This window comes from Colius striatus, chromosome Z (assembly GCF_028858725.1).
Source record: "Colius striatus isolate bColStr4 chromosome Z, bColStr4.1.hap1, whole genome shotgun sequence".
Classification (NCBI taxonomy): domain Eukaryota; kingdom Metazoa; phylum Chordata; class Aves; order Coliiformes; family Coliidae; genus Colius; species Colius striatus.
The window spans coordinates 808299-832863 of NC_084790.1; the positions used below are offsets into that span (position 1 = coordinate 808299).

General features: G+C 64.6%; 2 protein-coding genes across 9 annotated transcripts in view; both read left to right on the forward strand.

The window, feature by feature from the left end:
- Positions 1 to 14694, forward strand: part of LOC104558995 (G patch domain-containing protein 8-like) — a 54728-nt gene extending 40034 nt beyond the window's left edge. For all 3 annotated transcript variants that reach the window (XM_062018306.1, XM_062018307.1, XM_062018308.1), the window contains 2 exons: positions 8478 to 8608; positions 8985 to 14694. In XM_062018306.1, coding sequence (XP_061874290.1) covers positions 8478 to 8608; positions 8985 to 12801 — 3948 coding nt within the window. In that variant the 3' untranslated portion in view covers positions 12802 to 14694. The remainder of the gene's footprint in view (positions 1 to 8477; positions 8609 to 8984) is intronic.
- Positions 14695 to 15689: 995 nt separating this feature from the next.
- Positions 15690 to 23176, forward strand: LOC133628860 (integrin alpha-IIb-like). Of its 6 annotated transcripts, none has more exons than XM_062018685.1 (30): positions 15690 to 15870; positions 15944 to 16074; positions 16148 to 16245; positions 16336 to 16501; positions 16569 to 16618; positions 17012 to 17057; positions 17190 to 17318; positions 17401 to 17448; positions 17614 to 17657; positions 17756 to 17815; positions 18085 to 18137; positions 18270 to 18478; positions 18610 to 18792; positions 18893 to 18938; positions 19049 to 19153; positions 19274 to 19329; positions 19421 to 19572; positions 19682 to 19795; positions 20371 to 20441; positions 20532 to 20679; positions 20883 to 20975; positions 21062 to 21141; positions 21256 to 21330; positions 21415 to 21517; positions 21597 to 21749; positions 21833 to 21934; positions 22034 to 22147; positions 22417 to 22524; positions 22598 to 22720; positions 22940 to 23176. In XM_062018685.1, exons 1-30 carry the CDS (start codon positions 15713 to 15715, stop codon positions 23027 to 23029), a joined length of 3108 nt encoding a protein of 1035 aa, XP_061874669.1. In that variant the 5' UTR covers positions 15690 to 15712; the 3' UTR covers positions 23030 to 23176. The 6 variants fall into 6 exon arrangements, with proteins under 6 accessions (XP_061874669.1, XP_061874670.1, XP_061874671.1 ...); XM_062018686.1 differs by having other exon boundaries at positions 21660 to 21749; XM_062018687.1 differs by lacking the exon at positions 22417 to 22524.
- The last annotated feature ends 1389 nt before the right edge of the window (positions 23177 to 24565 follow it).

The window sequence follows — 24565 nt, forward strand, 5'->3', positions numbered from 1 at the left end:
CTGTGTGCTCAATTAAGAGCAGAAATTCATCCCTTCACCTTGGATTGGGAAAAAGGGCTCCATTGGCCAAGTGGTACAGTCCTGATACCTGATACAGCCTGCTTCATCTAAACCGTGCCATGGAGGTGCTTGAAACCCGAGTGCAGTGACAGCACCTCTTCAGGAGCTGCAGGGACTGGCCTGTGTGGCCTTCTTCCAGCGTGGGGATGCACCTTGGTGATGCCAACTCCTGTTTAAAACCCTGGGCTGGTTAACAGGGGGACTCACACCAGCTTGGCAAGGCTGAGAGGGGTTTCATTCTAACATCTAGAGGTGCTGTGGAATTAAACCTGGGGAAAGCAACCACCCCTCTGGGGTATAAAAGGAGTATTGCAGCAGGAGAGCAGGAAGAGTGACCTGAAGGAAAAGCATCTTGACAACAGCCAGAGCAGCAGCATCTTCTCATTGGTAAAAAGAACTTGGGTACTGGTGATTAGTTTTAAAGGAACTGATGTTTTTAGCTCCTTTTCATCCATTGCAGTGACCTGAGGCAGACTTGGCAGAGGATGAGCCTTCAGACCCTCCCTACATACCCAGCATCACTCTCTAGTCACACAAGGATTTAAGCAATGAAGCAATCATGCTTTGCTTGGGGGAAAAAAGCCCTGCTTGTCCAGCTTTGTGGCGTGCTGAAATGTGTGTCACCCTGTTGGGTCAGTGTTCAGGAGGGGAACTTGAACCTGCCTACAAATAATGAGGGTCCATTTGCACCAGTAACACTGTCTCAGCTGGGTGGTTGGTTACTGCCCAAGCCAGGCTCATTTCTGAGTCTGTTCCAAATGTGAAGGTAGTTTGAAGCAAAAGAGACCTGCTGAGCTTTTTGTTGTGCACTGCTGTTCCACATTTCACCTCTCTGCCACGAAGGTAGGGTTACAGCAAGGCCCACAGAAATCCTTGGGGTTTCCTTACAAGAGACTGATCAGTAGCTGCCTTGGAAAGACAAGTAGCTTAGATAAGCAGAGCAGAGCAGCCTGGCATACATTACCTGCAGCACTTTGTCTTCTCAGTGGTCGTTTTGAGGCCACACTGCTTTGGGTTTGCCTTCTCCTTAGCATGTGGAACAGGTTTCCACGGGCTCAGTTTTGCTTCCAAGTCGTTTTTAGTTGCTCATACCCACGGCCTCCCAGTGTTTGCTTCTTCCTCCTGTGGCTCAGTGAGCGTGGGGCTGTCCCTGTAAGTAGATGTTCCACCCTCAGATCCCTTTCCCCTCCCGAGTTAAAGACACTGTCTTGTATTCCAGGAAGGAACTCAGGATTATTGCCAAACAGGGATGATAGGTAAGTGGATTGATCCCTACTGGGTACATGTTGGACTCACCCACACCAAACAATTAAAGGGGAGGTTTTATTGTTACTGTTTCCTGACTCCACTGCTTTCCTGTGCCATTTGGATACATCTGAATGGACCTCAACACCCAAGCTTCTACCCCAGAGGCTGTACTTTCAGGTTACCTTCACTGGGAAGATCATCTTTGCTTTGTTATCCCAAACCCTTGGGCTGTTTATTTCTGAAACACCTGCCTGGAGGTGTTGCTCTCTCTAGGCTTCTTTTCCTTTCATTGGGTTAATGCTTGCAACAAGAAGTGTGGATGTTAAAGAATGGCAAGTCTCTCCACCAAATGGTATGGGGAAGGCAGGGAACTAAAAGCAGCTTGGAGTCCTACAGACTGCACTGCAAGAGGAGCCATAAACTCAGTCCCCTTCAAGACCCTTCAGTGAGTGACTGAACAAGGCTGCAGTCACAGATGCCATCACTTTCTGTACCCTGGAAAGCTCCTGATGCCTTTACAGCTAAAAGAAACCCAGCTGTTAAGCTCTTGAGCCTGGCAGCCAGCAGGACCAGGGGCTTCTGAAGCACCCATGAAGTTCCTGACTGGCAGCAGAGTAATAGTAATGAACAGACAAATGCAAAGGAAAGCAAACTTGTGCAGCTGGTGAGGAACTTGGCTAGCCAGGGTGGACCCAGTGTGTTTTTGTGCTGCTCTCCTGCAGGTAGGTGATGTCCAGATGCTCCAGAGCTCCTGCAGTCCTTGAGTGCTCCAGACTCAGGCAGTGACACCCGAGTGGGCCCTTCACTGGGTCCTGGCACCACGATAGAATAGTTCCTGTTAGGTTGGTGTGAAAGGGTGGTGTGTTGCCTTATGTGGAGCTGTACCCAGTTCTGTGTTAACAGCAAATAAAGCTCATCTCTGTGTGTGTGTCATCCCTTAGAGCAGCCTGCTCAATCTGCTGTGCTTCCCATTGCCTCATGTGTACCTAACAGCATTTCCAGTCAGCTTTTACTGGGGGGGGTGGGGGATGTTTCACCTCACCCAAGAACTTCACAGCTACAGCTACTGCTTTCCTTCTGCCATGCCTAGGAAAGCTTGAGATGTTTCCTGAGCCACTGACCCAGCAGTGAAGGTGGAAGCCAACCATGTTTGTGGGTGCACTTCTGCCAGGTTAGCTGTGAGGGCAAACCAGCACAGAAATGCAGTCCCTTCCCTGGCTTCCCTTGGGTTTGTGCCTAAATGTGTGGCTTTGAGGCTGGAGGGGCTTAATTGTGCCCACATTCTCTTCACAAAAGAACAAAGGGGATGTATTTGCATAAAGGAGATCTTTGGGGGATCAGTAAAATAACCAGCCCAGTCCCTGCTGTGCTTGAGGAGTGAGTCCCCTGACCCCAAAGCCTCAGCTTTCTCATCTGGGGGGAATTAGACTTGTGCTTTCCAAAAGTCTTCGAGCACAGCTGGAGTGCTGAAGCCTGAAGAGAGACTCTCCAAGATACTTGGTGTTACATGGGAGGCTTTTCCACTCCACAAATGCTTTACCCTCAGAAAACCAAAGGTATTTTTCCTAGCTCTGTTTTAGCTGATGGCAAACACGTTTGGAGGAGAGTGTTTCTGCTTGGAGGGGGGTCAGTACAGCCAGCCTGGAGCTTGCAAGGCCTGGACACTGCTTGGGAGGGATGGTGGCCTCCTGAAGGGCCAGCAGGCTTGTGGCCTTGGGCTATCTGTGTGCCATTAACACCTGCTCTGTTTCCCTGAGGTGCAAATGAGGTGTCAGGGAAGAAATGAACTCGAACTGCAGTTTCCTGCCCCTCTGCTCTGTTTATGTGCCAGGAATGTAGATCACCAAACAGAAGCAGGGCTTGTGCTCTCCCTGTGTCATGCTGAAGGTTGCCATCCTCTCAGCTCACATCCAGCTCACTCCCCAGAGCTTCTGTGCAAGGCAAAAGTTCAGAAAGGCAGAAATCTGCTGGCATGGGATGAAAAGCACATTGTTATTATTTCATTTAATAGGGATTGGCAGAGAGGCTGGAGAACAATGGCAGGGGAGGAGTGGGCTCTGATGGGATTGTGCTGTCACAGGAGCTGCCAGTGCAGAGATCCCACTGATCCATGCCACTCCTCTCCTGAATATCATGTCTCAGCTCTTCAGGTGTAGGAAAGCAGTGCCAGTGCTTTGATTTGGTTTTTAATGCTGAGAATGTGATCTCTCATTGCTCTGCAATGCCTCTCCAGTGAGCCTTGCTTCAGTGAAGCTGCATGGCTGTGGCAGCTGAACCTGAGCTCTGGTGCCAGGGAGACCTCACCTCCCAGCCATCCCACAGGCAGAATTACAGCCTGTGCTGAGTGCTTCTCCTGCTAGGGACACTTTCTGGCTGCTCATCACCCCCTATTGAACCACTCTGAACTGTCTGTCTCTAGAGCTCTTAAGTGATGGCAGAGTGCAGTGATTTGTGAGGTAATGTGGTTGGGTGCCAAGGGGGTCCCTGCCAGCCAGGCCTGATGGGGATGAAGCCATTACAGTGCTGGAGTGCTCAGGTGGCTGCAGATGTTACAGAAAAGCTGCTCTGTAAGAGCTGCATTTGCACTCTCATGCAAATTTAGAGCCTTCTGAGTGATTTTCTTGGAGCCTTCCAGCCCTGCTCTTTGTTACCCAGCTGAGGTGGGCGGCAGCTATTCATAAAGCACAGAGCCAAGGTGGAGGGAGGCTTCAGGGAGTGAAGTGCTGCTCCTGGGGTGCATGAATTTGGGATAAACTCAAGCAGTAGTGATTTGTATCTTTGTCTGCCAGTCACTGGGCTTAGCCTTGGCCCTTCTTCTAGCTGAAATAATAAACCATGAGCCAAAGAATCCTTGGCTTCCTGAGCACTCATCCTACAGTGCTAAACGTGGTGCTGCTCAGAGAAGCCTTCTGCTTCCTCAGCAAACACTGCCTGGGAAGAAAGAACACTTCCTAGCATCAGTCCTACAGCAGCATGAAGCTGGAGGGCTGACTGAACAGAGGCTACAGGGCTGATTTAGCAGAGGCCAGTGGCTCTGGTTCTGCTGAAGAAATTACAGTCTTGCTGTGAGTACTGTGGGAGGACTTGAACAGGCTGGTTTCACCCCAAGATGTGTTCCCAGGGCTTCTTTCCCTGAGCTGCTGGGGAGAAGCTCCCTGAGGATAAAGGAGTGGCTGGATTGCTGTTGCAGTGCCTTTGCTGTGCTGGGGGAAGGGGCAGCTGTGCAAAGTGCCTCCTGCAGCCATCCAGCCTCTGTGATCACCCACACGTATGCTGTGGTCCCAAAAGTCATTTAGAGCTCTGGGAGGATTAGAGTAATGAACACTTGCCTAAGGATTAGATGGACATTTCTTGAGTGTAAGCCTAGCTTAGATATTGATTTAGCTCAAATAGCTTTCTGGGAAGGCTGAGAGCTGGAGGAGACTGAGGAGCATTTCATTGCTTCAGCATCCTCCTTGTGCTACTGTGACAGTGCACTGCAGGCTTTTAATTGCCTCACCCCAGCGAGGGCTGGGGAGGAGGGGAGGCATGGCTGGAGCTGGCTGGGAATCCACTGGCCTTTGTCTGGTTACTCTGATGGGATGTTTTGATGAGATGTGACTGGTTTAGAAGTTCAGTGCTGCTCAGCTGCCCATGAACTGCACCAATCTGCAGCAGTTTGGTGTTAGAGCAGGCTGGCTCCTGCCCCAGGTTACATGTGGGTAACACAGCCCAGCCAGGTTCCTTGGAACTTGGCTCCTTGCAAGCCTGAGAAATCATTTCTGATGACAGATGCATCAGTTTAGGCCAAAGATGCTGAGCTTCCTCGTGTTCCATACCTCACCTTTTGCATTAGCACAGCGAGGGCAGGGTGCAGTGCCCAGTGCCAGGCCAAGGGGCAGCGGGCACAGGCTGGCACACAGGCAGTGCCCCTGGCCTGGGAGGAGAAAGTCCTTCGGTGCTGAGGTGAGGGAGCCCTGGCCCAGGCTGCCCAGGGGTGTGGAGGCTCCTCAGGAGGTTCCCAACCCCACTTGGACACGTTCCTGTGCCCCCTGAGCCAGGGGAAGCTGCTGGAGCAGGGGCTGGGGCTGCAGCAGCTCTAAAAGTCCTTTCCAACCCTTTCTCTCTTAAATATAGCCAGACAGCTCCTCCTTCCTTCTGCCCCCTGGGCTACTCAGCCTTGAGATGTCAGAGTCAGCTTTGTAAAGTCAGACAGACCTCCCCAGTGTGAGGAGTGATGAGCTCTCAGCACTCCTGAGGCCGTGGTCAGTGGTGTGTGGTCCCAGCAGGCACAGACAGCGGTGGAGCTGGGAGCTGCATGGCCTGCAGTTGCTCTGCACTTTGTTGCTTCTACTTCACAAGTGCTGCACAGAAAGAGAGCAGGAGGGAGGCTTTGGGGAGCAGAGACAGCAAACCATCAGCCTCCATGTCCTTGTGCTGTCCCTAAAGCTGTGTGCTGTGAGGAGGGCAGGGCTGCTGGGCCTGTTCTAGGACATGCTTACAGGGGGGTCTCCCAGTGCCCCATTGCACCTCCCTCTTTAAAGGAAAAGGTCACAGGTCATTTCTGCTGGAAATAGCTGGGTCATTTGTTTTCCAAGTGGATGAGTGATCTAGAGCCTTGGCACCCAGGGAACATGACTTCAGCTCCCTGGAGCACTTTGGGTAGGCTTTTGAAGCCAGCCTGAAGGAGCTGATAGCATTGCTCAGGCCTTTTTGGGGAGTTTTCCTCACCTCCCTCTTGGAAAAACACAAGAATGGCTATTCAAGGTTCACCAGCCCCCACAACCCCCCTGAGCCCTTTACTTGTGCTGGTGAAAGGAGCTCTGTTGTTCCAGGTGGGATCAGTGCTGTGTCTGTCCGTGGTTGTGCCTCCCCGCTGCTGCTCCACACTCCCTCAGCTGCTCCTGTAGCTTGGCTGCCTCCTCCCCCCTCCCCAGAGCAGCTCCCAGTTGCTCCCAGTTGCTCCCAGGGCCTGCCTAGCCACGCTTGCCTTTGAGGGGGTTTTTTTCTCTCTTCCACCCGTGTCACATTTTTACTTTCTGTTGTGTTTTGTTTCCCTGTGTGATGTGACATTTTCAGCTGATGTACTGAAAGCAAACCCTTCTAATCTGGGAGCCCAGATCACAAGAGTGAGTCTCTTTTCTACTAGTGTCTATAGCTGTATTTTTTCTGTGTGTCCTCTCCCTCTGGTTTTGGTAATGCTCACCTGCATTTAGCAGACACAGTTTAGGTGAGAGAATCCTCTGTCTCGTCAGATCTTCCCCCTTCTCACAAAGCAATGTTCTCTTTACATTGGGCCAACTTCATTCCTCTCATTTCAACTGCTGGGGTGGTTTTCAGATCCACTGTTTCTGTGTGGGTTGGTCTGGCTGTGGTCAGCTTTGGACACTTCATTACAAGACACACACTGAGGGGGCTGGAGCACAAGGGTGCTGGAGAGGGGCTGAGGGAATGGGAGTGTTGAGCCTGGAGAAGAGGAGGCTGAGGGGAGACAGGAGCACTCTCTGACACTCCCTGACAGGGGGCTGGAGTTTAGGCTGGAGCTGAGGCAGAGCTGTTTCCCTCAGAGGGGTGTCAGCCCCTGTGCCAGGCTGCCCAGGGAGCTGGGGGAGTGCCCAGCCCTGCAGGGATCCCAAAGCTGAGGTGCTGAGGCCATGGGGTTGTGCTGGGCTGGGCAGGGCTGGGACTGCAGCAGCTTCAGGGGCTTTTCCACCCACAGTGATTCCATGAAGAGGCAGAGTCAGCCAGGCAGCAGGTTGATTTGGAGTGCACAGACAGTTCATGCTGGGGGAGGGGTTTCCTGCAGTGGCTGCTGCTCACAGGACATTGAGTCTTTCAGGTAATGCTGGAAAGCTGTGAAAGCTGGCTCCACAGTGCTTCTGGAATGGGGCCTTTGGAAGGGGAGTCCAGAGGAGTCCCTTGGGGTGGCAGAGGTCTGTGTTTGCTGTGCTCGCTGCTACTTCAGCTTGTGTGTGACACTAAGGAAACACCTTGTGAATGTTCACATGTAGTGGAAGGGGAAGCAGCAGCCCCCTTTCTCCTAGTGCTTTGAGACAAGGACTTCTCACAAATGTTCCTGAAGCCTGGGTTGTGCCATTTCTGTTGGAGCTGGATCTCTGCATTGCCTCAGTGGCGTTGGGACGCTGGAAAACGCCTGGGTTTGGCTTTGCTCCCTCACATGCCACAACTCCCGGGGAACTTGGTGCTTCTGCCCTCTGAAATGTTCAACCCCAAAAGACCTTCCAGTGTTTCCTTGCTTGAGAGACAGTCTCAGAACTAGGGAGGGAAGCAGGTCCCTGGCTGTGGTGCAGGTCTCTGGTTGTGGTGCAGGTCCCTGGTTGTGGTGCAGGTCCCTGGTTGTGGTGCAGGTCTCTGGTTGTGGGCAGGTCCCTGTTTCTCGTGCAGGTCCCTGTTTGTGGTGCAGGTCTCTGGTTGTGGTGCAGGTCTCTGGTTGTGGGCAGGTCCCTGTTTCTGGTGCAGGTCTCTGGTTGTGGTGCAGGTCCCTGTTTATGGTTCAGGTCTCTGGTTGTGGTGCAGGTCCCTGTTTATGGTGCAGGTCCCTGGTTGTGGTGCAGGTCCCTGTTTATGGTGCAGGTCCCTGGTTGTGGTGCAGGTCCCTGTTTATGGTGCAGGTCCTTGTTTATGGTGCAGGTCCCTGGTTGTGGTGTGTGGTGTTTTACTTGTTTCCCGTGGGAGGTTTCGGCACCTCCTCCAATGTAAGGTGTACATTGCTTTTGTAAGGTGGAGCCCCGGGTAACCCTCTGGCACCAGCTAATCCCTTCCTCTTCTTTGGCCTGTGCTGTAAAGACTCGTGTCCTGCGCTGTTTGTCAAGTTTGCACCCTGCAAGAGCAGCAAAGCAAACCCTCTTCCCCCCTCCCGCCTTCTCCTTCCAGAGTGAGCTTGTCACTTGGGAATCAGCTTTCCTGTACGTGCTAAAGAAAACCAGTAACCTTGACTGGGAAACATATCCACAGCCAGCAAGTCCTAGCCCAGAGTAGTGACCTGTCTTTCCCTGTAGCTGCTGGGAGGACGCAACGTGCTGCCTTTGGTTTGTTGAGCTACAATGCTGCTGCTCCATCCTAGCTCAAGAAATGTCCCAGGGGAGGGGCTTTACCCAGCAGAGACACGCTTTGAGCTGCCCAAGCCCAGACCCTTTCCCCTGATCCCTTCCTGCTTTGTTTTGCCTCAGAGGTTGAAGGATCTCAAGCAGAGGGAGTTCGCACGCAACGTCTCGTCCAGGTCGCGGAAGGATGAGAGGAAGCAGGAGAAAGCCCTGCGGCGCCTGCACGAGCTGGCTGAGCAGCGGAGGCAGCCCGAGTGGTGAGTCCAGGCCAGCCCCCAGCCCCTCCTGCCCTGGGCCTGCAGCCCTGGGCTGCACCAGCTGCCCTCTCGCTCCTGCAATCCTGAGCAGCTTGTGAGGGCAAAGCTTCGAGCTTTGGCCCCCTGCAAGGTTGTGGTAGGGCTGAGTTCAGCCGAGCCGCAGCCCAGGCCATCCCCACGCTGCCTCGCCCAGCAGCGAGTTCTCCTCGGTCACTGAACAGGGTTACAAAGCCCCAGAGGCTGCGTCCTGCTCTCTTTAGTGGCTGTTTCTGAGTCCCCAGAGGTGTGGGAGCCCGCTTGAGGCGAGGCCTGAGCGCAGGTGCAGAGCTGGAGGCGGGCAGTCAGCTCTTGTCTCTGTTCTGCCCCGTTGGTACAGTGCTCCCGGCAGCGGGCCCATGTTCAGAACCACCACGGTGGCCGTGGACGAGGAAGCTGGAGACGACGACGACGTGGCGGCCAACAGCGGCTCCTTCGTGCAGGCGCCCGGTGGCCAGGCTGCGGAGCTGACTCCGGACAGAGGCTTCCTCAGCCCTGGGCAAGCGGGTGGCGCTGCCGTGCCCAGCCAGGCGCCGCTGCAGGCGGCACAGGCCATCAGCTTTGGCATCAAGGGCGCTCTGGGCACGCCGCTGCAGAAGATCGGCGTCTCCTTCTCCTTTGCCAAGAAGACTCCGGTGAAGCTCGAGACCATAGCTTCGGTGTTCAAGGACCACGGGGAGGAGTCGAGCCCTGCAGACGGAGCAAAAGCTGACGAGAGGGGCTCCTCGGACGCGGGGAGCCTGCAGAAGTCTGCCGAGGGCGAAGGCACCAACAGTTGCGACGGCAAGGCGGAGGAGGACGAGCAGCACGACAAGGATGGCGGCTCTTTAGCCACCACCTTATCCAAGCTGAAGAAGATGAGACGAGAGGACGGACCGACGGCAGTGGAACCGGAATACTACCACTACATCCCCCCAGCCCACTGCAAAGTGAAGCCTAACTTTCAATTCCTGCTTTTCATGAAGTCTACCGAGCAAATGGAAGCTGAGAATGCGAACAAAAAACCCCCCCACGAAGGTAAAAAGGGCACCTCTCCCAGACCCAAAGCTGCCAAGCAGGGGGAGAAGGCCGCTGAGAGCACGGGGCAGCAGAAGGAGCCGGCTCCCGCTGAACCTGCAGCTCAGCAGAGCAAACCCGAGCTGAAAGAGGCCCTAGAGAACGTGAGCGAGCAGGAGAGCAAGCAGCTGGCAGAGAGCCGCGTGCCCGAGGCAGACCCCGCCAGAGACGCCGCCCAGCCCGGCTCGGGCTCCAAGGACGTCTCTGAAGGACCAAAGCACCCCACGGGACCCTTCTTCCCCGTCCTGAGTAAAGACGAGAGCACGACCCTGCAGTGGCCTTCAGAGCTTCTCATCTTCACCAGAGCGGAGCCGTCCATCTCCTACAGCTGTAACCCCCTCTACTTCGACTTCAAGCTCTCCCGCAACAAAGACGCCAAAGGGAAGGGGGCAGAGAGGCCGAAGGACGCCGGGGGGCTGGGCAGAGAGCCCGCTCAGGGCACGGACGGTGGGGACACGGGCAAAGCCAAGGAGGCAGAGAGCGCGGCCGGCGGCTCGGCTCTGAAGGTGGAAAGCAAACCTCTGTCCACCTGCGGCCCCCAGAGCAAGCAGGAGGCCGGTGCGGCCAGCGGCAGCAAGGGAGAGGGGGAAGACGGCGGGAGGAGCAAGGGCAAGGCTGGCCGGTCCCACAAGCACAAAAAGAAAAAGAAGCACAAAAAGTCCAGCAAACACAAACGCAAACACAGGGAGGAGGCGGAGGAGAAGGGCAGGAAGGCCGACCCGGGGGAGGAGAAGCCCAAGAGGCGGCGGAGGCGCCGGCACAAGAAGGGCAAGTCCTCGCTGTCCGCCGAGCCGGAGCGGGCGCCCAAGCCCGAGGTGCCCGAGGACTGCGGCCACCTGCAGAGGAGGAAGCGCCGCTCGCAGGAGCCCGCGAGGAAGGGCCCGTCGGCCGAGGAGGGGAGCGGCGCCAGGAGAGAGGACGGCGGCGGCTCCTGCCAGGAGCACGGCGGCAGGAAACACAGAGCGGAGCCACAGCGGCTCCCCGCCTCCAGGAGACGCTGCCCCGGCCCCGGCCCCGGCCCCGGCAGGAGCGGCCGCCGCAGCCGCCAGAGCAGCGGCGACGACGACGACAGCGAGGAGGGCTCCCAGCGCAAGCGCCGCCGCCAGAAGTCGCCCTGGCGCGACAGCGACGAGCCGGAGTCGGGCAGCGAGGCGTCGCGCAGCCGCTCGCGCTCGGGCCGCGGCCGCTCCTCGCGCGGCTCCTGCTCCAGCAGCTCCGCGGCCTCCTCGGGCCGCAGCCGCTACAGCCGGCGCCGCAGCTACTCGGACGACAGCTACAGCGACTACAGCGAGCGCTCGCGCTGCCGCTCCAAGCGCTCCGACTCCGACGGCTCTGAGCGCCGCTCCAAGTGCCGCAAGTACTCCTCGTCCGACGACGACTACAGCTCGAGCGGGAGCGGGTCGAGGAGCCGGAGCAGGAGCCGCAGCGCTCCTCGCAGCAGGTCCCGGACGAGGAGCCGGGGCAGGACGCGCAGCAGCAGCCGCAGCCGCAGCCGCAGCAAGAGGAGGAGCCGCAGCGGCACGGGGCGCAGCTGGAAGCGCAGCCGCAGCTACAGCCGGGACCGCAGCCGCAGCGCCAGGAGCCGCTCGCAGAGGTCCCTCTCCAGGAAGGGCTCTCGGGGCCGCGAGAGTCCCGAGGAGAGGAGGTCGGGGAGAAGGGACTTCATCAGGTCCAAGATCTACCGCTCGCAGTCTCCTCAGTACTTCCGCGGGGGCCGGGGCGAAGCGGGGCCGCCGAGGAAGGAGGAGGGCAAAGGGGAGGACGCCAAGGGGCCCGGCTCCCTCTCCCAGAGCAGCGGCGGCTCCGGCGCCAGCACTGGCAGGGCCTCGGAGGGCGACTGCAGCCCCGAGGAGAGGAACTCGGTCACCGCTAAGCTGCTGCTGGAGAAGATCCAGTCCAGGAAGGTGGAGAAGAAGCCCTGCGTGGCCGACGAGAACAAGGTGGGCATCAAGCTCAAAGATCCTCCCCAGGGCTACTTCGGCCCCAAGCTTCCTCCTTCCCTGGGCAACAAGCCGGTTCTCCCCTTGATCGGGAAGCTGCCGACCGTGCGGAAGCCCAGCACCAAGCGGTACGACGAGTGCGGGCTGGAGAGGGGCGAGGAGCAGGAGCTGTCGGACTCCGAGGACGCCTCCCAGGGCGCAGAGGAGGCTCAGCTGCCCGGCCAGGCTCTCCTGGAAGAAGCCGCGATGGCGATGCAGGACGAGCCCGTGGAGGAGCAGAAGCGCGAGGAGGCCGCGGCGGAGATGCCGTCGCTGCCCCCGGAGGCGCCCGCGCTGCCCAAGCGCTTCGGCTCCGGCGAGCTGGTGATGCCGCACGGCTTCCTGGCGGATGGCGCCGAGGGGCTGGAGCCCAGGGATGGCGGCGGGCAGGCGCTGCCGGTGGAAGCCGGCCTGATGCCCTTGGTCCCGGACGTCGAGCACTTCCCCGGCTACGTGCCTCCGAGCGGGGAGCCCAGCGCCGAGGGGGAGCGGGAGGGCGACGACTCGTCGCTGGCGCCGCTGGAGAGCCAGCCCATCACCTTCACCCCCGAGGAGATGGAGAAGTACAGCAAGCTGCAGCAGGCGGCCCAGCAGCACATCCAGCAGCAGCTCCTGGCCAAGCAGGTCAAAGCCTTCCCCGCCTCGGCGGCCCTGGCGCCGGCCGCTCCCGCCCTGCAGCCCATCCACATCCAGCAGCCGGCGGCGGCGGCGGCCGCGGCGTCGGCCACGTCCATCACCACGGTGCAACACGCCATCCTGCAGCACCACGCCGCCGCCGCCGCCGCCGCCATCGGCATCCACCCGCACCCGCAGCCCCTGGCGCAGGTCCATCACATCCCGCAGCCCCACCTGACGCCCATCTCCCTGTCCCACCTCACCCACTCCATCATCCCTGGCCACCCCGCCACCTTCCTGGCCAGCCACCCCATCCACATCATCCCCGCCTCCGCCATCCACCCGGGGCCCTTCGCCTTCCACCCGGTTCCCCACGCGCTCTACCCGACGCTGCTGGCGCCGCGGCCCGCCGCCGCCGCCGCCGCCACGGCCTTGCACCTGCACCCCCTGCTGCACCCCATCTTCTCAGGACAGGACTTGCAGCACCCGCCCAGCCACGGCACATGAAGGAAGCCGGCGGGCAGGGGCGTCCGGGCGCGCGGCGGGACGGGGGGGTGACGTGGCTCCGGCCCCCAGGGGAGGCCGGAGGATTTCCTTTCGCTCTTTAGCAGCCAAAGAAGCCGAGGGCTGGAGGAGGGCTGGAGGAGGGCTGGCGGGGTGGGCACGGGCAGCGGCGTGGCTGCCGGCGGCTCCATGCACGGGGCAGCGCTCTCTGTGCCAGGAGAGACCGTCCGACGTGCAGACCAGCCCCAGCCCCTTGGAAAGGTTTGTTGTTTGAACTCCCTGGGTTCTCCCACACGCTCATCTTTCCTTCTGCCGCCCTGCACACGAGAAACGAGGGTTCATCCGCACCAACGGCGCTCTCGGGCCTCTCACGGGGTCGTTGCTTGCAGCAGGCAGCGGGGTGGAATCCCGGCAGGGGTGGGTCACTCCCGGCCGGGGCGAGGAGAGCAGCACCACAGCCTCCTCCCCACCCTCTCCCTCCAGACTTCGGGGCTTGGAGGGGTTTTTTTTCCCCCCTCGGTGTGAGCAGCAAAGGTGGAAACAAGATGTTCTGCAGCCTGAGAGACTGTGTGTGCCCTGACCCCAGCCAGGCTCGGCGGGGGCGGGGATTGCAGCGGCTCCCCAGGGCGTTTCTGCTGAGCGGGGGAGGGAATAAACCACCACACTGACCCTCCATCAGCTGCTCTGTGGGGAGAGAGCCCAGAGGGTCGAGAGAGAGAGGAGAAGTGCCCGTGGGAGCCGGAGCAATGCAGCGGGGCAGGGCGAGCGCCTGTGTCAGCCCGGGGCTCCTGGGGGTTGTGCAGGATCCTCCTGGTTGGTTGGTTTCTGTTTGGGTTTTTTGTTTTTTTAATGTAAAGAATTGCACTGATCTCTGTAAAACAAAGATGCTGCTTTTTGTAGCTCAGATGAAAAAAGGTTACATTTGTAGTATACTGCAATAAGCTTTTGTAGAGGCGGTCTCAGCGGTACCCCGCTGGGGTGCGAGGCACGGCTGGAGGGAGGGACGCTGGGGCAGCTTCCACGGAGAGTTCAGCCAGATGCAGAGCGGCTGAGGGCGTCTGTCTGAGCCAGCTCACGCGGTTGGGAAGCTTTTGTGTACTAGGAAATGTCAAAGCAAAAGCAAACCCCACGAAGAAAATGGACTCCCCGAGTCTCCACGGAGCGTTGTGCAGAGGAGACGGGGCGTGAGGGTCTGCCAGGGCTGGAGCTGGGCTGTGGGCTCAGGGCAGCCTCAGCCCCAGGTGGGAGATCCCCCCAGACGATGCACACACCTGCTGTTGTATGGGGTTTGTTCCTGTCTCTCCTCCCCAGGCCCCTGGGGAAGGAGCCTGCCCACCCCCTCCTTGCTCTGCTCCTCCCGGCCTCAGCCCGGGGAGAGGCTCTGCGTCCCTCCCCCAGCTCTGCCCCATCCCCAGCATCACCCCCTCGGGTCCTCCTCACCTTGCAGGGCCCGATTTCCGAGTGGGGGGAGACAGGATGTGACCCACATGGGGGCAGAACACCCCAAAGCTCCCCAGCCTCAGCTTGTGAGAGGAAGGCACTTGGTGTTGGAAGGGGTCAGGCTGGCACACAACGGTGGGAACGCCCAGCCAGGGACTCGGTTTGTGTGTAAATAACTAACAGAACACAGTGTTAACGTCTCAGTGCTGAGCTTCATGAGCTTCTAGATTCAACATGCGTCTGCTGGCACCCTCCACGCTGCCCTCAGGGCTTGGGGAGGGGGGGAGGGTTCTGACTTCCACAATAGTGCTACAGATAATTAACCTCTCCTTAACGAGCATAAACAGACTGTATTTAACTTTGTCACATAAGATATATATATAAATATATATATATATGCTGTAAAATGAGGGGAAAGGAAACCTTTCTAATAAACCCATGATTTGTGGAGGAGAAGTGTGCTTGTGTGGGACGAGAGGGAGCTGCCTGCCTGAAACTGCTTGCAACTGGAGTGTTGGGGGGGAAGATGCTGAGCTGCACACACAGAAAACGCACTGGAGTTAGTGCAGGTTCTTTGGAGGGGGTGGGATCTCTGCTGCTGCCATCCAGCTTGTGCAGCTCACAAGGGTGGCTGTGGGTGCTTTGTTTTTCCCCTGAGAGGTGTGAGCCCCTGTGCCAGGCTGCCCAGGGAGCTGGGGCAGTGCCCAGCCCTGGAGGGATCCCAAAGCCGTGGAGCTGAGGCTGTGGGTCAGTGCTGGGCTGGGACAGGAGGCTTCAGCCGAGCAGCTCCCGTGGCCGTCCCCAGAGCTGCTGGGGACCCGGCTGGATGGGCACCTTTCCCTGCTGACCAGGGGACCCTTTGCTTGGCTGTGGGCTGTTTCCCCACCCTGGCACCATCCATCCCACCTCTGGCGCCCACCCTCACCAGAGCCGTTCCCCTGCAGTGTGGATGCTCATTCTACGGCTTCCCCCGGCCCCCTGGGAGGGTTTTGGGGTGCCCCTGGGCTGGGGAAGTTGGGGGCTGTTTGGTGGCAGTGCCTGGTGTGTCTCTGCAGCCGCGGGGGAGCCTGGGGGCACAGCGGCTGATCCCCCTCCCTGCTGCGTTTCCTCTGGCTGGGCTGCGGCCGCCTGCGCCCCGCGATAGGCAGCCCGGGGGGGTCTGGGGGGCTCAGCCTGGCTGCAAGGAGAGTGGTGGGCACAGGCTGCTGTGCTGCTCCCCCCCAGTGCCACGGCCACCCCCTGCCCCGCTCTGCCAGCCCGGGACAGGCCCCTCCACCCCCAGGCTGAGAGCAGCGTGTGCCCCCACCTCCCCCAGCCCCTCTGCAGCTGCGGCAGCCGTTGTGTGTGCAGGGGGAGCCCTTCCTGTGCCCCCCCGGCCCCGCCGTGCCCGGCCCCGGCTGCATCCCCCAGATAAGGCCGGGCAGCGCCGTGCCGAGCCGTGCCGAGCCGTGCCGAGCCGCAGTGCCGCGAGGCGATGGCATCCCCGGCCACGCTGCTCCGGGCCCTGCTGCTGCTGGGGGGGCCGCTCCTGGCCCCCACAATGGGGCTGCTCCGGGACAACTCCACCTTCTACGAGGGTCCCCCCGGCAGCTATTTCGGCTTCTCGCTGGATTTCCACCTGGCCGAGGGCAGGTAGGGCGGTTCTGGGGCGCGGGGGGCGGCCGTGCCCCCGCGCCCCGCACCGACAGCGCTCTGCCCGTGCCAGGCTCGGCGTGGTGGTGGGAGCTCCCCGTGCCAACACGTCCCAGCCCGGCGTGGTGCAGCCCGGCGCCGTCTTCCTCTGCTCCTGGCCCCCCGGCGACACCCCCTGCCAGCCCGTGCCCATGGACACCGCGGGTGCGTGGGGGGGCTGCGGGGGGCGCTGCGGGGGCACCGGCCTGGCACGCTGCCCCCTCTGCTGCTCCTGCAGGAGACGAGACCGAGACCCACAACAACCTGAGGCTCCACACCTACAAGTCCCACCAGTGGCTGGGGGCTTCGGTCACCAGCTGGAACGGCACACTGGTGGTGGGTACCCCCGGCGCTGGGAGGGCGCCCCTGGGGTGAGGGTGGGAGCCGGCCCCCAGCCCCACCGTGCCCACCGCCGTCCCGTGGCAGGCCTGCGCCCCGCTGCAGCACTGGAACGCGGCGGACGGGCAGCACGAAGCGTTCCGCACGCCCACCGGCAGCTGCTGGCTGCGCGCCCCGGGGCTGCCGGGCAGCGCCTGGTACGCGCCCTGCCGCGACCGCTTCATGGCCGGCGCCTACCGCAAGAGCGGCTACGGTGGGTGCCGGGGGGCGCGGGCAGCGGGTGCCCCCCGCCCCCGCCCCGTCTGACCCTGTGCCCGCAGCCTACGACAGGCGCTACTGCGAGATCGGCTTCAGCGCCGCCGCCACCGCGGTGAGATGGGGCCGGGGGATGCCCCCGGGGGCGCCGCGGCGGGGCTGGGGTGGTACCTGGGTGTGGGGGGATGCCCCCGGGGGCGCCGCGGCGGGGCTGGGGTGGTACCCGGGTGTGGGGGGATGCCCCCGGGGGCGCCGCGACGGGGCTGGGGTGGTACCCGGGTGTGGGGGGATGCCCCCGGGGGCGCCGCGGCGGGGCTGGGGTGGTACCCGGGTGTGGGGGGATGCCCCCGGGGCGCCGCGGCGGGGCTGGGGTGGTACCCGGGTGTGGGGGGATGCCCCCGGGGCGCCGCGGCGGGGCTGGGGTGGTACCCGGGTGTGGGGGGATGCACACGGGGGGGCTGGGCTGGGGGTGCCCCGGCGGGGATGCTGACCCCAGCTCGCCCCACAGGACGGGACGCTGGTGCTGGGTGCCCCCGGCGGGTACTACTTCATGGGTGAGTCGTGCCGGGCACAGGGTGGGCACGGGGAGGGGAGGGCGCCCGGGCTGGGAGACGCCCCCTGAGGCACCGTGAGGCCGGGGCGGGGGCCAGCAGGCGCCCCGCGAGCGCCCGTCCCGCCGTGCCCAGGGCTGCTGTACTCGGTGGAGCTGGACGCCATCCTCAGCCGCTTCCACGGCAAGTCCCTGCTGTGGGCAGGCGGCCCGGGGCGGCCCACGGAGGAGCCCATGTCCCTGGACTACGAGGACGGGTACCGGGGTGAGCAGTGGGCACGGGGCAGCCCCACAGCCGGCTCGTGCCGGGGCACGGCCGGGGGTCACCGCTGCCCATCTCCCCGCAGGGTACTCGGTGGCCGTGGGAGAGTTCGATGGCGATCCCAAAACCAAAGGTACGGCCAGGAGGGTGCTGGGGGGGTGGGACACGGGTCCTGGGCACCCAGGGGGCTGGGACGTGGGCTGTGTTGGCTACAGAGCTCGCCCCTGTGCCCACGGGGGTGGCCCTGTGCCCACCCCAATGCCACGGTGTGGACACTCAGGGATGTTGTCCCCCACAGAGTACGTGGTGGGGGTCCCCAACAAGAGCAACACGAGGGGTGAGGTGAGTGGTGCCTGGCTGTGGGGGTGCCCAGTGCTGGGGGCACCAGGGTGGCCCCCCGGGATGGGGACAGGGCCTGGAGCTGACGCTGCTCTGGGCAGGTGGAGATCTTCAGTGTGGGGGTGACTCTGCGCCGGCTGCAGGGCATCGCCAGCGAGCAGGTACCCCCTGCCCCTGCTCTGCCACCCCCTGCCCCCAGACCCCGCGTGCCATCACCCCACAGCACTCTGCCCATTGCCCTGCCACCCCACTGCCCTCCTTTCCCCATTGCCCCTTTCCAGCTCCTTGGTGCCCACTGACACCCTGCCCATTGCCCTGTCACCCCACAGCACCCAAGTCCCCTCTCCTTGTCCCCCCTCCTCATCCCCCCCGTCACCCCTGTCACAATCCACCCCCCCCCCGATGCCACCCCAACTCGGACCCTTCCCAGGTGGCCTCGTACTTCGGGCACACAGTGGCCGTGGCCGACGTCAACGGGGACGGGTGAGCGCCAGGACCGTGCCCCCTTACCCTCCCCATCCCCCCTGGGGGCACCCTGGGGTGCTGTCCCGCTCCCCGGCACAGCCCCGGGTGCCCCCAGCCGCGGGCAGCGCTGACCCCCCGTGCCGGGCGCAGGCGGGACGACGTGCTGGTGGGTGCCCCGCTGTACATGGCCCGGCGCCCGGACGGGCACCGCGCCGAGCTGGGCTGCCTCTACCTCTACCTGGGAGGGGGCAAGCGGCCCCTCGCCCAGCCCTCCCAGAGCCTGACGGGCACCCACCCCTACGGCCGCTTCGCCGCCGCCATCGCCAGCCTCGGGGACCTGGACAAGGACGGCTACGGCGGTACCGGGGCCGGGCAGGGGGCGGAGGGGGCGCGGCGGCGGGGCCGAGCCGCCAGGGAAACTGAGGCAGGGGCCGGCGGGCGGGTGGCGGGGCCGGGGCCGGCGGCTTCTCACATCCCTCCGTGTCCCCAGACGTGGCCGTGGGTGCCCCGTCGGGGGGGGACGGCGGCAGCGGGCAGGTCTTCATCTTCCGCGGGCAGAGCGAGGGGTTGGCAGCGGTGCCCACTCAGCGCCTCGACAGCCCCTTCCCCGGCGCCGCCGCCTTCAGCTTCGCCCTGCGCGGTGCCACCGACCTGGATGGCAACGGCTACCCGGGTACAGCCTCGCTGTGTGGCCAGGCCACCCTGCTGCCACCCCACTGCCACCCCGCTGCCACCCCACTGCCCTGTCACCGAGCCCCTCTTTGTCCCCTCAGATCTGCTGGTGGGAGCGTACGGGGCAGCCAAGGTGGCCGTGTACTGGTGAGTGCCCGTCCCGCTGGCTCTGCCGGCAGTGCGGCCCTGGCATCACCCCCTGGCACCCACCTCTGTGGCATCACCCCCTGGCACCCACCTGTGTCCCCGTGCCCCAGGGGACAGCCCGTGGTGCTGGCCCGGACCCAGCTGAGTGTCCCTGACGGGCTGAACCCCGCGGTGCTGGCGTGTGCCCTGCCCGGCTCCGGTGCCCGCGTCAGCTGGTGAGCAGCCGTGCGCTGGGGACACGGGGCACTGCCACTGGGCGCCCCCGGCCGTGGGGACGTGGCCCTGGGGAGGGTGACGGGTTGCTGAGCACCCCTGGGTGCTGTTCCCCGCTGCAGCTTCCCCGTGGTGCTGTGTGTGAGTGTGACGGGCCAGCGCATCCCCCCGAACGTCCGTGAGTACGGGGGGACATCGGGGGGCACCGGGGTGGCGTCGGGGGTGGCATCGGTGCCATGTCCCCCCCCTGCCCACGCTGTGCCCCCCAGACCTCGAAGCCGAGCTGCAGCTGGACCGACTGAAGCCCAGGCTGTCCCGGAGGGTGCTGCTGCTGCAGGGCCACCAGCCCTCCTGGCACGGGCCGCTGTCCCCGAGGCCGGGGGCAGCCCCCGAGTGCCACAATCTCACCGCATACCTGCGGGTATGGCCACGGGACGGCACGGCGGCGGCCCCACCGGGATGGGGACAGGGGTGGGGACAGGGGGCAGGGACAGGCTGCCATGGGGTGCTCTGCTCATGGGTGTCCCCAGGACGAGGCCGACTTCAAGGACAAGCTGAGCCCGGTGGTCCTGAGCCTGAGCCTGGCACTGCCCGAGGGGAGCCCGGGGCTGGTGCTCTACGGGGACACTGTGGTGCAGGCACAGGTAGGGGCCACGCTGGGCTGGGGACACCCCACAGGGGCTCATCTGGGCATTCCCAGCACAAGGCAATTGCTGCCACCCTGCAGCCCGGCCCTGCAGACCCCAGCATGTCCCCAGTGTCTCCAGTCCCTCCCAGGACCACAGCCCCTGTCCCTCCCACTGTCCCCACCGCTCCTGTGGGATGTCCCCCAGCCTGACCACCCACCCCTGCTCTCCGTGTCCCTCTTACCCCCCCACTGTCCCCATTACCCCTCTGGGATGTGTCCCCAACCCTCCCCGCTCTCCCAAAGCATTTCACAGGATGTCATCCCCCCTCTGCTGTCCCTGCTCCCTCCTGAGGATGTCCCCAGTGCTCCTCATTTGTCCCCAGTCGCTCCCTGGCATGTTCCCCCGTGCCCCTCATTTGTCCCCAATCCCTCCTCAGGATGTTCCCTCACCTCCAATCTCTCCCTGGCATGTCCCTGCACGCCCCTCATTGTCACCCCAGTCCCTCTCTGGGCTGTCCCCTCTCTACTCCTCTGTGTCCCCAGTGACTCCCCTCCCACCCCACCTCCTCCCCCCCTGTGCCCCTCCCACAGACCCACATCATCCTGGAGGACTGTGGCGATGACAACATCTGCGTCCCCGACCTCCGCCTGGCCGCCGACACGTGAGCGCCCGGGTGGGCACGGCTGGGTGCCCACTGCCCCCCCCGGGGTGCTGAGCCCCGTGTGTGTCCCCCCTGTGTGTCCCCCCCCAGCCCCAGCAGGCGCCTGCTCATCGGGGCAGAGGCCGTGCTGCGCCTGCGAGCCAACGCCAGCAACCAGGGCGAAGGCGCCTTCGAGACCGAGCTGCGGCTGCAGCTGCCCCCTGGCACCCACTACCAGTCTGCCCGCAGCAGCATCCCGGTGGGTGCCCGCCGGGGGGGTGGTGGGGGGCGAAGGGGGGGTCTCACCCTGCCCTTGGTAGCCGTCACGCTCCGTGTGTGCCTGGTGGTGATGCCCGGTGTGGGGAGGGGGCTCACGTCCTGCACCAGGGGGGTCCCAGGAGGGGTTGGCACAGCGGGGGCCGTGGGGTGACCCCCCCCCCCCGCTGTGTTCCCACCCTGTAGGGGCAGGAGAAGCTCAGCTGCAACCCCAGGAAGGAGAACGGGAGCCACGTGGTGCTGTGCGAGTTGGGCAACCCCATGAAGGCGGGTGCCCGGGTAAGGGGGCGAGGGGTCCCCCCGTCGCCTTGGCACCGAGGCTGGGATGGCTGATGGCAGTGGGTCACCCCCCGGTGCCCCCCCAGATCACCGTGGTCGTGGAGCTGAGTGTGTCTGGGCTGGAGGACATGGGCGACGCCATCACCTTCCAGCTGCAGCTGCGGAGGTGACCCTGTGCCACCCCCCTGTGTCCCCTGCCCGGTGCCATCACCCAGGGCTTGGTGGCCTCGGCATGTCCCCAGCCTCGGTGGCCACCCCTCACCCCACTGTGTGCCCACAGCAAGAACAGCCCCAGCCCCAGCAACGCCTCGGTGACGGTGCCCGTGGAGGCAGAGGCAGAGATGGAGCTGCGAGGGTGAGGGCTGGCGGGGGCCGCGGGGGGGGGTACTGGGGGCACCGGGGGGCACCTGGAGGGACATTAACCCCCATCTCCCACCAGCAAATCCCTCCCTGCCACCACGGTGCTGCCCCTGAGCTGGCAGCATGCGGCGGGCAGCCAGCGCCCGGAGGACCGCGGCATCACGCTGGAGCACGTCTATCAGGTGGGCTGCAGCACCCAGGGGTGCCCGGGGGGCCGTCCCCTCCGGCCCCTCCCCATGCCACCTGCCCCTCCTCCCGCAGCTCCACAACAAGGGGCCCAGCACCGTCAGCGGGGTCACCCTGCGCCTCGACGTCCCCACGCAGCTGGGAGACCGCGTGCTGCTGTACCTGCTGGAGCTGGGCACCGAGGGGGCAATCGACTGCGCCCGCCCCCCCGGCCTCGACCCGCAGCAGGTACGGGCCGGCACCCGCGCTGGCTGCTGGGGGGGAGGCCGGCGAGGGGTCCTCGCCCCCCACACCCCCTTTATCTCCTTCAGCTGGAGCCGGCCGGGGCCACGAGCGCAGCCCCCCAGAACGGCACCCGCGGGCGGGAGCGCCGGGAGGCGGCGGGCGCGGGGCCGGAGGAGCCCATCACCGTGGTGAGCTCAGCGGGGCGTGTCCGTGCCCACCCCCGGGGCTCTGTCTGTGCCCTCCCCGCGCGGGGCAGGGCTCAGGACGGTGCCCGCCGTGTGTGGCAGGGCTGCGGCGCGGGACCGTGCGTGGGCATCAGCTGCCGGGTGCCCGTCCTGGCCAGGGAGCAGCGGGTGCTGGTGAGCGTGCGGGCGCTGCTGTCCGCGGACACGCTGCGGCAGGTACGGCGAGGGGACGGCGGGGGGACAGCGGGGGGACGGCGAGGGGACAGCGGGGGGACGGCAGGGGGACAGCGGGGGGACAGCGAGGGGACAGCGGCCCCGCGTCCCGGGGTGCCCCCCGCGCGTCCCCTCCCGCACCGAGCTCCGCGGGGACCCGCCCGGAGCGGCTCTGGGGGCGGCGGGTGCGGGGCCGCGGGTGCCCCGACGGCAGCCCGCAGCCCTGATGTGTGTCCCCGCGTGTCCCCGCGTGTCCCCGCGGCCGTCCCCAGCCGCAGCACCTCCTGAAGCAGTTCCTCGTCCGTTCCCGAGCCCGGTTCAACGCCTCGGCCGTGCCCTACCGCGTCCGGCCCCGCGTCCTGCCCTGCGGGGAGGCCACGGTAGGGCTGCGGCGAGCCCCGGGGGGGCGGGACGGCGGCGGCGGCGGCGGTGTCACCCTCCGTCCCTCTGCAGGCTGTCACCGAGGTGATGCGCGCCAGCCCGGACGGCGAGGGGGCCGTGCCCGTGTGGTGGGTGGTGCTGGGGGTCCTGGCCGGGCTCCTGCTCCTCACCCTCCTCATCCTCCTCATGTGGAAGGTGCGTGGGAGGGAAGTGGGGGGACACGGGGGGGGCAGCGGGGACACCCCCAGGCATGGCGGTGGGACCTGGAGTGGCCCCGTGGCACAGGAGGCGGCCCTGGGGGCGGCGGCCAGGGGAGGGGGCAGCACCTGGGCTGATGCCGGGGGCGATGTTGGGGGTCCCCGGGGGTGACACCGGGCTGTCCCCGGGCCGGGTTGTCACCGTGTCCCTTTGCAGATGGGTTTCTTCAAGAGGACACGTCCTCCCACCGACGGGGACACGCAGGAGCCAGCCCAGCCCCAGGAGCCAAGCGGGGCTCAGGACTAGAGGGGTCCCGCAGGGTCCCCCCTGCGCCCTCGCCCCGCAGCGTGTCCCCCCAGGTCACCCCCCTCCCCTGTGTCCCCGTCCCCCTCGGGTACCCGTGGGGCCCGACGCCCCGTTGCTGCCCCCCAACATTAAACCTCCTTCTGCTCCCCCGGGTGTGCCCGTGGGGTGACGTGGGGGTGTCCGTGGGGGGCACGGGGGAGGGGAGGTCTGGCGGGGGCAGTGGGGCACGGCCGGGGCTGGGGGGTCGGTACCGAGGGAGTGGCCCCGGGCCGATCCCCGAGGTGCCGCTGCCGGCGTCGGGGCGGTGCGGGGGGCGGTGCGGGGGGCGCTGCCGGCGTCGGGACCGTGCGGGGGGCGGTGCGGGAGGCGGGGGCTGCGGGCTGCGGGAGGGTCGGTGCGGGGGGCCGTGCGGGGGGCGGGGGCTGCGGGCGGGTCGGTGTGCGGGGCGGGGGGCGGGGCTGCGGGCTGCGGGAGGGTCGGTGTGCGGGGCGGGGCGGGGGGCGGGGCTGCGGGCTGCGGGCGGGTCGGTGTGCGGGGCGGGGCGGGCGGCCGTGCCCGGCGGCTCCGGCAGGTGGAGCCCGGTCCCCGCGGCGGCGGCCGGGCCGGGCATGGCGGGGTAACGGCGCGGAGCGACCATGCGGCCCCGCCGCCTCCTGCCGCCGCTGCCGCTGCTGCTGCTGCTGCTGGGCGCGGGCGGGCGGCGGGCGCGGGGCGCGGCGGAGCCCGGAGCGCACGGTGAGAGGCGCCTTTGTGTGCGGGGGCGGCGGCGGCGGGCGGGGGGGGGAGAGCGGCGGGGAGGTGCCCGCCCCGACCCGACCCGCCCCGGCCCCCGCCCTGACCCCCGCCGGCCCCTGCATCCCCCGCCCCGACCCCCCGGCTGCCCCCCGCCTCGTCCGGCCGCGGTTGCCGGGGCCCCCCCGCGCTGGCTGCCATCGTCTCCCCCCTTCCCCGGGCGGTTCTGGCCTGCGCTGGGTGTAGGGGGCTGGGGAGGGGGCGGCGCCGCGGGTGCAGGAGCTGGGAGCGGGGTCTGGGGGTGTCGTGGGCAGAGCTGCGGGATGCGGGAGGGTGGGGGGTGGTCTCGGGCCGGGGGGTGCGCGATGGAGGGGGGGGGGGCGGGCGGAGCGCGGGTTGCGACGTAATGGGGGGTGTCGCAGGGCAGAGGATGAGGATGGGTGGGGGGGAACCCTGGGCAGAGCTTGGGGGTGCAAGGAGGGGGGTGGTCGCAGGCCATGGGGTGCAGGGTGGGGATGCAACGTGGTGGGGAGGGGGCGAATCGCAGCGCAGGGAGTACAGGGGGGTGAGAGGATGGGTAGGGGTCCTGAGCGGCCCCCAGGGCTGAAGGATGATCGTGGGGGGCATCCTGGGCAGGGCGTGGGGGTCACCCCATTGCAGCCACCTCTGCCTGGTCCCCGCAGGCAAGGTGGGCTTTGGGGTGCAGTGTGACGCTTTGGGGTCCCCGTGGCTCCCTGAGACCCCTCACCCGCACCCCAAGCCCTGTGCCAGGGTGAGGGTGGGGGGTGAGGGGGAGTCCCTGCC

Excerpts from the sequence above, each read along its gene's own strand:
- LOC133628860 (XM_062018685.1), top strand. The coding sequence starts at position 15,713 with ATGGCATCCCCGGCCACGCTGCTCCGGGCCCTGCTGCTGCTGGGGGGG. Across the intron at positions 16,075-16,147 it reads CGTGCCCATGGACACCGCGG|GAGACGAGACCGAGACCCAC; the intron begins GTGCGTGGGGGG and ends CTGCTCCTGCAG. Across the intron at positions 20,976-21,061 it reads CCATGAAGGCGGGTGCCCGG|ATCACCGTGGTCGTGGAGCT; the intron begins GTAAGGGGGCGA and ends GTGCCCCCCCAG.